Genomic DNA, 13,428 nt, shown 5'->3' with positions numbered 1-13,428 from the left:
AAATACGATTTCCTCTCCAAGGGATATTTAATGCGTAGCAATGTACCCGGCCACTCAACGATATACGTATTTAACTGGTGTTACTGCTTTCCAGGAATATTGTAATGAAAATGCAATGCGCTTCAAAATAGACCACATACACTTTATCATGTAGGAAAGACATTCAGAATTTTTTTTATACGTTCTCACTTCAAACTGACGGGGCAAAATAGGAAATATCCAGGACGAAAACAGCGTGCAACCCAGCACGTACGTCGATTGGCACGTTGTGACTTCATAAATGAATCCTAAATCTTGACAGTCCGGCATCGCTCGCTACCTCACACCCTCGACCCACGGTACTGGTCCAGTACTGCAGGATGACTCAGAGTCGGAGTCCGGCGAGGCCACATGAAGACCGGCCCGATTCCAAGAAGCGCCTGCTCAAATTCGGCCATTACCATCAGTCACACGGCCGGATCTCAGAAAGCTGGCCTACCGATTTATCTGGGCAGTAATTCGTTTAAGAACCCGTGAACTTGAATGGTGATGAACCTCCGGTTCAAGCTCTTAATGTTGAATTACGGCTACGACGAAGTGCCTTCACAAGCTCAGGTTTCATTGTATAGTTAATAACGCGTAGAACTAGGTACGCAAGTTCAGTCGTCTTGTAAGCGTTGACGTAAAAAATACACAATACAGTACACCATGTGTGGGCCATTCAAAATGTTCCGTTTTTCTTTACAGAAAGATCTCATGTCCAAAAGACTGTGACAGAATAATGATCGCTCTAAGTAGGGTGTTGAATGAAACAAAGGAAATAACCTTTTTACATCCTAAGAGATCAAAGTCTGGACTGGAACAGGAGGCACTTAACACAAAGCACGGCCATTTACAAAAACCCAGTCCTTCAACAATAAACATAGAATACCACATCAAGAAGCCAACAGAAGGTCACAGACCACTTCTACATAAGCCCCTTGTGTTGCAGTGGTCCCTGGTCAACTGAAAAACTCGAGCCAATATTAGTTTTTTTTACAGTTTTTATTAAACTCTGTAGCAATGCATGAAGACTCAGTACACCAGAGACAGAGCAGAGAGAGGCAGGCTTCAGGCAGTCTCCTCTTTGGCAATCCGGTCCTTTTTGAGTGGTCCCTGTGAGGGGAAAAAAAAATCAAGGAGATTAGTCACAACAGACACCAAGCCGTGCTCGTCGTTAGCCTTTTACACTGAGGTATCGCCTGCAGTTTCAAATCCATGCGCTGATCATACAGATCACATTCCTCTATTGACAGCCCATCAGATAACCGTCCTCTCCCACACCCCCAGATCAATATAACATCTGAAAATGACAGGGAGACACCGAGAGGATATTGCTAATAAAACACACACAGGTTTCTAAATATGTAACTCTTTAAGGGCTTAGCCTGGATTTCTTACAACGAACTGGAAGTGGTCTGCACAGATCTCAGGCCGCTGTCCTGTATCCTGTGAGGGGTGTGGCTCAGTGAAAACACAGGGCGCTAAACAAGTACAAGCGATCAACTGCAAATAAGAGTGATCACTGCCCACAGGCAGAGTGTAAGGAAGGAGCATCCCCCAATTCCCATTTTCCTCTGGGATAAACCCAGATAAGAGGATAAAACTCTGCACGAGCAGGGAAAAGAGGCCGTCTCCCAGAAGTTCCTACCCAAACCCAATTACTAGTACAGACGATCGAGAGCTTGTTCCTGGCAAAAGAACAGAGGGGCTGCTCACACAACGCAGCCCACTGCATTGCCAGGGTCGCTGTAGCACTGGAATGGAACCCGATGTCAGACTGCAAACTGATCACAGGTTACGAACAGTGCACGGACACGGCAACAGCCGAGCCTAATCCAAGCTGCACAACGTCCGACAAGAAGCACAGCCCTAGTGAGCCGTTCACAGACCCGTACTGTACTGGTTTCTGGTTTCAGATGTGCAGTTTCCTGACTGCAGTACTCCACAGCACAAGAGACAACGCCCCTAAAGTGCCTGACAAGCTGGACAGAAAGGACCACAAACTGCTCACAGCTGTTCTATCTGGGGACAATTAATAAACCTTAACACAGAGGCGTTCTAGCCTAATTTTTTTTTAAAAGGTAAATCATGAAAAATACAGATCTTTCATGGGCTCGTTTAACACAACCTTGTTTCATCAGACCTTTGTATTAAGGAAAATGTGTACTTTTTTCATGCGTTTTTAACTTTACAGATCTTAGAAATACATAATCCTATCTCCTTGACTCTACAGTTCTGATACATCATAGGTTGGAATAACTGGCCTACTTCAAAAACGTTTGATGAAGGATGCAAGAACACTTCGGAACCAACAGGGTGCAGACTGCAGTACTGGTTTAGGACCACCACCTTACTGTGCGATTCAACTATACTCTCCTTGATCAGGGTGCAAGACAGCAGGACCAACTACTAACCCAGCACTAAGCAGCCCTGTATATCGACACCTCCTCCCCCCCCCAGCCCACGTCACTGATAATTATAGCCCCCAGTAGACTGTGAGTCAGCCTCTGAGTCACCATCTATCTTGAGAAGACCGCAAATTATTAAAGGCCAATGCCTCCCCTGAGGAAGCTCCTAAACAAGCAATGTGTTATCTGTGCCTAGCCAGAGCCAGCTAGTAAGAGGGACCGCCCCAGGACAGAATTAATCAGGTTTCCCGTTTCCAAAATGGGAAATAAGCACAGCGTTCCAGGGACTCTAAAGCCAACCCAGTTCATAACTACAAGATCAGCTGTACAACTGTACAACCCCTTCAAGCTGGGTGTACAGTAATTCTTACTATAGCGGGAGATGGCAATAACAGTTTCAGGGGCCTTGTTCGAGATGTTACTACCACATGAATGAGGTCTGAATGAACTACTAAAAAAATGGGACGTACCAGGCAAGCTCTTGTAGCTTTTAATTGCGTCTTGGACATTTGTCACACCAGAACTGAATAAATAAACTGGATGAGTTATCCACATCCCTTCCCATCTTAAAGCTTAGCTCCAGAGCTCCTCCAGGAATCCCAGATCTACATCCCAATTCAAAATGTGCTCCAGGGAATAAGTCGTCTTCTATGGGACCCTGTGCTTTTTGTTCTGTGGCTCCCTGTCTCCAGAATCATCTGCCCCGTGACACCAAGGCTGCCCACTCTTCGGCAGCAATGAAGGCAAGAGTAAAAACGTCTGTACAAGAAAGCCATTGATCTTGCCTCATTTTATCCTGTCCATCGATTCAGATTTGATCCCGTGCATTGCCCGCGCATTGTGTTAGGTTACCGTTTATTAGCTGGGCTGCACATATTGAATTGCATGGCACTGCGGTCCAAGAATGACTTTTGAAGAGCCCCACTATATGTAAAATGCATTCTCGAGCCAACAGTGACCCCTCCTCCCTCTCGGGACACCCACCATGAACGCCTTCTTCTCCTCCACGGTCTGGAAGCGGCCGTGCCCGAACTTGGAGGTCGTGTCGATGAACTTGAGGTCGATCTTCTCCAGCGCGCGCCGGCTGGTCTGCACCAGCAGGGACTGGGGTGGAGGGAGGGAGAGAGAGAGAAAGAAAGGGGTGGGTCACCACAGTGGAGGAGCTGCAACTGCAGGAACGACATTACTGGCCAAAACACCTGGAACAGGTAACACCTGCTTCCTGCGCCCAGGTTGGTACAATTCAACCCCTTCCCCCCACATGAGCACTACTGTTGTGTGCCTAAGCCCATGCAGTGTCGGCTGTCTGGCCGTGAATTCCCTCAGATCCGAATTCAGACCACATGCTGTTTACACTGAATCCTCCGGTTTAAAATCCCAAGGACAAACGGGACAACCTGACGAACATAAAATTTAAATGGTCTTATTTTTCCTTCATACCAAATGAAACCGGGAGTTTTCTTCATGCCCAAACACCATTCAGAAAGCAATCAACACCCATCTGTAATGCAGGTCGTTTTAGGTCATTACCTTGCGGAGAGTCAGCACCCTCTTCTTGGTCCCCACCACACAGCCCTTCAGCATGATGAAGTCGTTGGTCACCTCGCCGTAGTGCACGAAGCCGCCCTGCGAGCAGAGGGAGAGAGGCCCCGAATGAGTGCCCACTCCAGCCCTTCGGAACTCAGTCTCCCTTGCCGCTTCGGGCAAGGGGTTTCCAACTCGGCGCATTTTATAGGAAATCGTTCAAGCTTTACTACCTAGAGGCCTGAGAATTTAACCGTGATCAATTCAAGAGAGACGAGTCATTAAATCAGGCAATTCAGAGATCTGAAACTAGAAGTCAGAACGCCCTTCACCCCTGGAAAGAAACCACAAGCTTTACTGATCTATAAACTGCCATTACTTTATTTTCACGTCTGTGAGTTACTGCGGCATATAAGATAAAGCAGGAGGTCTCCAAAGCAAGGGAGAGACCCTTGCTTCCGACGATCCAGCATCGCGCCATAACCATGCCGCCCTCATTACGACAGTGAAAACCCAGATTGAATTATGCTTCCTAAAACACCAGACCTATTGCTAGAAACGCCAGAAACGAGGGCTCCCATGCCAAACCCGGCACAGCAAGCACGCTTGGTTTTAGTTCTCTTACCAGGGGATTGATGCTCTTGTTGGAGAGGTCATACTCCGTGGAGGCATTGTTCTTCACCAGCTTCCCGTCCTTGCTGTAGTAGCCCTGGCCAATCTTGTAGACCTAGAGAGATGACAATCCATTTTAATTAAAGGACTTTTTTTCTCTCCTCCTGACCAACATTTAAGGAGCAGCCCCCAGCTCTGAAAACCCCAAAGCTTCATATCCTTGCGGCAAATCAATCTGCAGATTTTCTACAGGTCTGCAGTCCCACCACCTCTCCAACCGCCTCCTGATCTTCGGAGAACGGGAAACCGGACGCCCCGGTGAGTTCCGGACCACAGGCCCCCCGGGTTCCAGACCTGGACCCCCCACCCGCGGAGGCTGCTGGAATGAGGACACGGCTCACGGCGCCCCCCGCCCTGCTCACCTTCTTGTTGATCTCGGTGCGGTGGTGGTAGCCCTTCTGCCCAGCTCGTGCCACGGAGAAGGCCACGCGGGCCGGGTGCCAGGCGCCGATGCAGGCCACCTTCCGCAGGCCTCTGTGGGTCTTGCGCGGCAGCTTCTTGGTGTGCCAACGGCTGGTGACGCCTGCGAGGGAGGGAGGGGGACAAATCAAGGTGAGTGGCACTGCCAGGAAAGTCACAGCTGGCCAAAACCGGCACCCCTCCCCCCCACTTCAAAATCAACTCCACAAGTTCAGGCAGGTCAGGCTCTAGCATCTACCAACCGGAGAACTTGCATGTGCAATTACATCTACATAAAAACAACCTGCGATGTGTCTTCGGGTTGCAAAGAGAGCAGCCCGTTTTGTTGACTGCTAGAGTTGGTAAGCTTTTTTCATCTACAAGAGAATCTAATCCAGCCTAAAGCCGTCTTCAAATTCGATTCTGCCGGGCAACAGGGATATCTGGTTCTTCCATTCAACCTTAGCTGATCAGCTTTATAATTTACTTTTCCCAAGCCAAAAGCACACAAGGATCTGATTGGAGACGGCTAATGAACTGCTCCACTGCGGCCCGGAAGGTCCGACTCTGGAGACTTGTCTAGATCCAAGATGCTCCTTCACCCCGAGGCACACAGAAGGCTCTGGGGGACCGACCGACGCTGGGCCCCTCAGGTCTGTACCAACAAGCGAGGGGGGTGGCAGGGATGGGGGGTGTAATCTCAGAAGGAAGGCAGCATGGAAAGTCTCCTCATGCTTTTCGGGCGCCACGCCTGGCGCAGTGTTCCGTGGGCTCATCACAGACACACCCCCACCCAGACAATTAATCCATCTGTACCAAATCAGTGATGGGGAATTAGACCACAGACCGACATCATTAAGCCAGGGCCCCTAACAATGATGGCGGCCAGCACAGAGCTCTTAAGCAAGGGAGATTAAAACCATACCACAAATGTCCATTCATGGATCAAGCCCTTCACGTTAACCCAGCAAGATTGCTGTTAAGAGTACAAAACTAGTTCTGTTGAAGCTCTGGAACTACTCACAAGACCTCACCACTAACGAATTGTCTTATTATAATCCCTAAATTTATACCACACTTTTCTGGACACTCCACTCGGAGAGCTTTTACAGGCAAGGTGCAGCCCCACCTGTAAGATCTGACGGCACCCAAGTGTGCGCCACTACGCTCACCACACATCAGGCCTCCGTGGGGAAGAGAGTCAACAAGCCAACTGATAGATGGGGACTATTAGGAGGTCATGATAAGTAAAGAGCAGACACCAGAATAACCACCCCTACTGTTGTCAATAAATGTCCGGGCATTTTTAATGACCATGGAGTCGGGACCACCACTAAAGCAGGGCATAAGAAGCCACACAAACCTCAGGGCGAGCGCCCCCTACTGCCCCATCATTATGAGCCTGGCTGCTGTCTAGGGTTAACAGTCTCAGATTTCTACAGGGCCTGCAGTCAACAGTGCCTTGGGAACGAGGGGTGGTGGTGGTGGAGACGTACCCTTGTAGCCCTTGCCCTTGGTGACCCCGATGACATCGATCATCTCGTCCTGGGTGAAGACGGTGGAGATGGGCACAGCCTGCTCCAGCTTCTCGCGCGCCCAGTCAACCTTGTCGGCCACCGTGCCCCCGTTCAGCTGGATCTCCATCAGGTGGGACTTCTTCTGCCGCAGGGGCAGCAGGCGCATCTGAGGTGGACAACGAGAGAGCTCGTGAGGAGGCGTATAGCAAGCTCACCGTCTCCAATTACACCTGTATCAAAAGGGCACCGGCGCTCGCTAGTTAAGCCGCTGAAGTAGCCCTGGAAGAGTCCGTCGCAGACTTGAAAGACTGCAGGCCCGACATGAATTTGTACCACAAGCCAAGCTCCACCTTTGTGGAGGATGTTTTCAGGGTTCCCTGCGAAATCCTACACAGTTGTGACCAGTGCACACCCGCTTTTAACCAGGTACCCCCCCACCCCCCCCCCTACAGCGCCGGGGTGCGTCCTCAGAAGGAAGGCAGCATGGAAAGTCTCCTCATGCGTTTCGGGCGCCATGCCTGGCGCGGTGTTCCGTGGGCTCATCACAGACGCACCCCCCCCTGCTTGTCCCATGCCACACCAGTGGCAGCCCAGTGACGGATAGACCCATCACCCCCCCCATACTGCTCCCAGCCTGCCCTGCAAGCTTGCTATCCTGAACCGAGGAGCTCCCAATACCAATCTAATACCCATCTCAGTCCAAACCGCCTGTACCACAAGCAGCCCAGAGCAAAGACCCCCTTCAAATCTCTTCACCTCGCTGTGCGTGGAGCCAACGCAGTTTAAAAGGGTCTTGGCACTTGGCAAGAAATTCCCAGCATGCACTGCATGGAGGACTTAAACAGAGGGACAGCCGCGAGAGTGGGGGGGGGAAGACACTGACCTGGGTGTGAGCGATGATGCGGATGACCTGGCAGTACTTCTTCATGGCGGCAAAGTCCTTCTCCAGCTGTTTCTTGCCCTCTTCGTCCTGCCACTTCTTGCAGTACTTGGTGAAGGCCTTCTTCTTGGACTTGTACCTGCAGGAGGGAGCCCAAACCAAGCGCGCACGCACGCACACACACACGGGTGGAAGGTGTGGCGGCGTGCGGGGCGGGGAGAGGGGAGGGGCAGAGAGAGAGAGGTACAGCGGATTGGCACGGCCCCTTCATGGCACTGCCCCCCCAGAGGCAGGCCAGCGGAAGGGCGCGGCGCGCGGCGGGCAGGGTTTCGGCTCTTGGCACGGCTTCTAAGGAGCCCTTTCCGCCGGCCAGAGGAGCCCGGAGCTCATCGGGGCCGAAGGCGCCCGAGCGGAGCTGCCGAAGGGAGGGCACCACAGAGTTAGTCAGGGTTCACACAGGCCGGCCGCGGCTTCAGCTGCCCAGCACAGAGACCGGCAAGTACAGCCGTACCAAGGTCTACATTCAAGTGCACCACATAGGAAATTAGCACATGTGAACTATTAAAAAGGGAGAATAGGCTTAGAAATTTAAATATACAGAAAGAGGCTTCTTTATATATACCCATGGCAATATTCGGGTACTCTTCCGTCGCTTACAGCAACAGAGCACAAAACTGAAGTTAGTGAAAATTAATGCTTCTCACACAATATTTCCTGCCATATTACTGGCACCAGGCTATAAACATTTAGGTTTTTTTATGCTGGATCTTACATTCCCTGTTCATTGCACGTTTCTGCATACAGCATGGTAACACTGTCATTCAACAGAATGTACAAAGTACAAAGTTTTATTTTTTAAAAGTAGTTCCACGCATTTGTCATGTGCACCAAATGCTACTTTACCACTTGATGGTCGAAACTACATATTTGAAAACAATGGGCAACAAAAAAAAAACCTTCGCGTAAAGCACCAATATGTATAAATCGACAGAAACCTGGGTACTACTGTATTTGGAGAAGATAGTTAAAACAAAGAGCCTTCCCAACCTTTGATAAGGATCTGTCATATCTTGGCTCACAATATTGACTCAAGGCAGTTATTCCTGCCTGTAAGCCATTATTCCAAAGACAAAAGAAGAAAACACTAAGCTTGTCATGGATGTTCCCTGTATAGACTCATGACATAGGCTTCACCTCTCTTTATACTCCTAACACATCAACACTTTGACACTGGATTTTTCATTCAAATTCCAAAAAACGAGATCAAGTGCCGCGTGCCGAAAGTCTTTAAGAGCCGACGGCAACAAGAACCGGCCCGCGCCCAACAGCGGCCGGGAGCGCTTTTCGACCGAGCGGAGAGACAGCTGGGGCAAGACCAGCCGCGGGGCGCCGGGGCCCCCCGAGCCTCTCGAGAACACTCACCAGTTCTTGTAGAAGCGCCGCTTGCACTCGTCGCTGATGTGCTCGGCGAACACGGTCTTGAAGGAGCGCAGGCCGCGGGGCGTCTGCACGTAGCCCAGCACGCCCACCACCATCATCGGGGGCGTCTCCACGATGGTCACCGCCTCGACCACCTCCTTCTTGTTCACCTCTGGAGGAAGGGAGGGGAGACAGAAAACCACATGCCCTCAGCTTGATCGGGACGTCGAGGGGAAGAGGATCGCCCGAGCCGGGTTGCCGCCGCAAGGGCCACCTTGTTGCGCTCGGCGAAGTCCGTCTGGCTACCTGTCCCGATTATAATCCACCCGGAGAAGGTGGCCGCCAGCTAAGAGCTACTGGCAGCACCGGCTCTACACCTGCAAGTGTTCTCCGGTGCTCCACACCTCTCATGACTCATGTGTAACTCACCAGCCCTCCATCCACCCTATTACTTTCAGGGTGCTTTTCTACTTTATACTCCCCCCTCCCCAAAGACAAAGGTTGGGCTATGAGAGACCAGCACCCAGTTCCAGCAAGACATTCACAGCCTGTTACAGCTGCTACACTTAACTGCAGTGCTGTTTGTGTCTGAAGTTTGGGGGGCGGGGGGGTCACTGCGGCCACTCAGATCTCGACACTCAGCAGGGGCTGCACACGGCGAGCCCAGTCTGTCCGCCCGTCGTGGGTATCATCACTGGCAGCGCCACCCCCCACATCGTTCGCCCAGGCCCTGTCCTTACTGCCACACGCAGGATCAAGAGGCTAGGCCTTTCTACTAATGAAAGCCGTAAAAAGATCTCAGATCTACAGCATTGCCCTCCTCCCCCTTGATATAATCCACTGTTTCCAGGTGTAATAATAATGTGCACGCTTCCACAGCACTATAACAATTCCTCACACTTCCTGGACACTCCACTGAAAGGGCTCCGACGGATAATGGGGACTTCCCCTCCACCACCAGTGTGCAGCCCTCTCCGATGCTACTCCAGTCCTCTCCCCGCACACCAACTCTCAGTGGGGAGGAGAGCGGAGGGGTGAAGCCAGTTCAGAGAGGGGGGGATTATTAGGAGGCCATGACTGGTAAGAGCGACCCAGCTGGAGCCCGTTCCACGCTCCTGCAACCCTTTGCGTAGAGGGATGAAGAAGTGCGGCAGTGTGGGTGTGATAACTCACTGGAGCCGGGCCGGTCCACCTCCCTCACGATGTGGGTCATGCCGGACTTGTAGCCCAGGAAGGCGGTGAGGTGCACAGGCTTGCTGGGGTCGTCTTTGGGGAAGCTCTTGACCTTGCCGCGGTGCCGCCTGCTCCGCTTGCGCGGCAGGAAGCCCAGGGAGCCGTGCCGGGGGGCCGAGAACTTACGGTGGGACTGGGGGTGGAGGAGGGAAAAAAAAAAGTGAGGAGAAAATTACAAGCAACCCTCTGGGAAACTGCATCTGGGCTAGACCGCTGCAGGTTCAAGAGTCAATTCTTCACCCCCACCCCCCCGTCAACAAAGTCAACTAGAACTTGACCCCGCTGCAGCCCAAATCAAAGCAACATTTCACACTTACACGTTATTCAATCGTACCCACACGTTTTAAAATAAAAAAAAGGTTCATTCACTCTTGATTTATATTCACCGCCCTACGATCCACGCGACACCCTGAAATCTACATATCGAGGTGCCTGCTGGCTTGTAGATGGGTGTCACTTCATTCCACGCCTTGAAATTCAAAGGGTCTGCAAACACTTTCTCTCGCTTCCCACTTGACTGAGCCCCTTGTAAGCACAAGGCAACACTGTACAAACGAGGGCAATTCTACGCCTAAGTAGGGTATTAAGCGGGGGGCTGTAGAAATGGATCCCAGTTTTATTTTAATTCGCGTACTCTTCGACGTCACAGGGCAGAAGCTTAATTTCGGCAAATCAAGCAGCTCAACGGCCTGTATATCCAGTCCGATGGCGGCTATGGCATCCGCCTTCAACTTTAGGCAAGTGTCTTTCTGCCTCAATTAGAGGGGGTCGCTACTCAACTGGCGAGATCTTCGTTCAACCTCGGGGACTCATTCATTTTACTTCCGTCTGCAGTCAGAACTCGACATTCAGCAGGGGCCGCTCCAGGGCAGCCCGCTCTGTCCGCCCGTCGAGAGGCTCATCACGGGCAGGACGGACACACTCGAGTCCCGAGGCTGAGGGGCGGCCTTGGCGACATCGGCGCCTGAACGCGGGGGGACCGGGGATCAAACACGACCACAAAGGCGGCAAGTTACCATTTCCAAACAGGGGATAGCCCGACTGTCTCCGAGCACCAGCTCACCGATCTCGCAAGCCCGTTTTTCTTTTAATCAACACCCCTCCAGACCAACAGCGCTCACCGGAAAGAGGGGACTGCGCATGTCAGCCTTACGTCACTTCCCGAACCGGAAATCGCAAGCCCCACATGGCAGGTTTGTTTTAAATCAGCGGATTTCTTCCGATTGTTCAGGATTTGCTGCACAATCGCGAAAAAAAACAAACTCGTTCATTTCTCTAATAGCGACACTGTTCAAAAAGATCCAGGGAGGGTTTTAGCTGCGAATTCCCAACGCAACTTTCCCCTTAAGGACTGATGCACTCGCAGAACTGGGGAAGACGTGTGCGGACATGTTCCCACGAAACCCAAGAACTCCTGTACAACAGGAATTCCCTGGTTAGCAATTCCTTCTGTATCCCCCTTTTAGCTGGATTATACGAATCCTCCTGGATCTCGCTGACCAGGACACCAGCAAGGGCCTAGCGCACACGTGTCTGGGCAAACTTACACTGCGCCACCTCCAGCACCGTCAAGAATGAATCGGTTTCAGCCTGGGTGCTCCCGGCATAGTTTTAGTAAGGACTCGAAAAGAACATGACCGCAACGATCCATATTGTCAATGCGCCACTTCTTCCCGATACGACACCCGATTTAACACGCAAAGTCAAACAAGACACCCAAAACACGAATTCCCCCAGATAAAAAGCCTGAACCTACATGTCATCGTAAAGGTGACAGTCTTCCTGCAGTCCGTACACGTTTTGCTAGACAGATCAGAACGAGTCTGAAGCCCTCCATGTTCGACATAGAGGCTCACTTAGTTCAATGACTTAAAAGTCCAAATTGCTTTTCAGAACAACTCAATGCAACGCAAAAAGTATGATTTAGATATTTATTAACAAGGTCTGAGCCACCCTACATCATTCGATCAAAGGATGGCCGAGATAATTGCGGGATTGGAATAAAGTGCTTGCAGCCGGCTATCTCACACTCACCATCTTGTCACCAAATCCGGCTGAAGAGAGGGAGGGGACAGGCGGCTGTCGCTTTTATATAAACGTCACCGCGCCCCGCCCCCTGCGTATGACCGCTGGTGACGTAAGGAAGAGGCGCAGGGACGCCTGGGCCCTGTCTTGCACTGAAAGAGGATGACCACAAGATGTCGCTGTTAGTTCTTTTGTACTGCGGTGTTGCAGATCACGCAGCAGGTGCCAGTGGTGAAATTAATTACCTCTAAACACTATTACAGACTCGCTCAACAAGCAAAATCGCTACGTATGTTTTTTATTGTTTTTGCGCTTACGAACGTGGCTGTTAGACGCACCGTTAATAGCAGTAAAAGTCAGAATAATGAAAGCAATCTCTTCAACAAACGACACACACAAAAAAGATTACAGTCTTAGAATTCAAAGAACTAAAACAAAAACCAATCCTGGTATCTTCAGTCGAAACAAAGGATATCGGCAGGAGAGCTGATCCAGTTATATATATTTTTTTCTAATTTATTCTGCTGACACGTGTTATCCAAGGAAGTTTGTATTTGCACCCATTCATATCAGCTAGGTGTTTTACTGGTGCAATTCAGGTGCAGAAACTCCCACAAGGCATCTCACTTGGGATCTGACCCCACATCCAGTGCCTTTCCACTTCCAAATCCCAAACCAGAAACTTCCACTAGTTATTAGTTATTCTATCTGAATGCAGAGAATAAATAATGTAATAGGCAGGAGCCTAGTTCATGCTTAATAGTACTTAATAGTATAAAAAAACACAGTACTGCAATGAGAAGCTAAAACTATTTGTGTCTGAAATTAGGAAAGAAGTCTTTACACAAAGACTAGTGGGTGTTTTGAGCAGGTTTCTCAGCTAGGTAGTTGGGGTTGGTGTTACCTGGGCTCTGGGCTCATTCGAGAAGGGTCTGGGTGAGATTTTGTGATTCTATCGCCTTCAATGTTACCAGGCAAGTACTGTAGGATGGGCCCAGTGGTGTCCTGTTGTGTGCATCTTTTCTTATGTTCTGAAGACTCAGGGTTGAAACTCTTCAGTGCACTATGCTGCTTAAGGAAGGGAGAAGGTTTGCTGAATATGGACATTTATAATCTGAAGACCAGGAAGATCATGGATTGGAAAGTAAACCTCTCCCATATTGTGTATAGAAGTGTGTGGTCACAATATCTTCCCGAATGTATCTGTTTGGGTACGATTCGCATCTTGCTTCTGGAAGAAGCGGATACCCTCATACACTGCTGATCCACTGAAGCTGATACACTGGCTTCTTTCAAGAGATCCGCCGATCGATCTGGCTGAGAACCGATC

The 13,428-nt window shown here is 50.5% G+C and overlaps 1 protein-coding gene and 2 non-coding genes across 4 annotated transcripts; all 3 read right to left on the bottom strand.

Moving 5' to 3' along the window:
• Positions 1 to 1,004: 1,004 nt before the first annotated feature.
• rpl3 (ribosomal protein L3) lies at positions 1,005 to 12,170 on the bottom strand. 2 transcript variants are annotated; one of them, XM_015359527.2, is made up of 10 exons: positions 12,108 to 12,170; positions 10,014 to 10,206; positions 8,844 to 9,012; positions 7,425 to 7,560; positions 6,521 to 6,707; positions 4,988 to 5,148; positions 4,579 to 4,680; positions 3,960 to 4,055; positions 3,414 to 3,533; positions 1,005 to 1,134 (listed from the first exon to the last, which is right to left on the bottom strand). In XM_015359527.2, the coding sequence occupies exons 1-10, from the start codon at positions 12,108 to 12,110 to the stop codon at positions 1,090 to 1,092; spliced, it is 1,212 nt and encodes a 403-aa protein (XP_015215013.1). In that variant the 5' UTR covers positions 12,111 to 12,170; the 3' UTR covers positions 1,005 to 1,089. The 2 variants fall into 2 exon arrangements, with proteins under 2 accessions (XP_015215013.1, XP_015215014.1); XM_015359528.2 differs by lacking the exon at positions 12,108 to 12,170 and adding an exon at positions 11,090 to 11,113.
• LOC138242124 (small nucleolar RNA U83B) lies at positions 5,716 to 5,812 on the bottom strand. The gene has a single exon (XR_011191379.1). It is a non-coding gene; the product is annotated as a small nucleolar RNA U83B (small nucleolar RNA).
• On the bottom strand, positions 7,001 to 7,095 carry LOC138242123 (small nucleolar RNA U83B). The gene has a single exon (XR_011191378.1). It is a non-coding gene; the product is annotated as a small nucleolar RNA U83B (small nucleolar RNA).
• Positions 12,171 to 13,428: the final 1,258 nt, after the last annotated feature.

The sequence above is a fragment of the Lepisosteus oculatus genome, chromosome 12 (assembly GCF_040954835.1).
Source record: "Lepisosteus oculatus isolate fLepOcu1 chromosome 12, fLepOcu1.hap2, whole genome shotgun sequence".
Lineage (NCBI taxonomy): Eukaryota > Metazoa > Chordata > Actinopteri > Semionotiformes > Lepisosteidae > Lepisosteus > Lepisosteus oculatus.
Note: the sequence above shows the minus strand (reverse complement) of the source record. Positions and strands in the feature narration are given on the sequence as shown.

What these genes read in the sequence shown, in the direction of transcription:
- rpl3 (XM_015359527.2), bottom strand. An exon ending in GGTGGACCGGCCCGGCTCCA is followed by an intron (nt 9,013 to 10,013) that starts GTGAGTTATCAC and finishes CCCTTCCTCCAG; the next exon opens with AGGTGAACAAGAAGGAGGTG. An exon ending in CAAGGGCAAGGGCTACAAGG is followed by an intron (nt 5,149 to 6,520) that starts GTACGTCTCCAC and finishes CCTCCCTCGCAG; the next exon opens with GCGTCACCAGCCGTTGGCAC.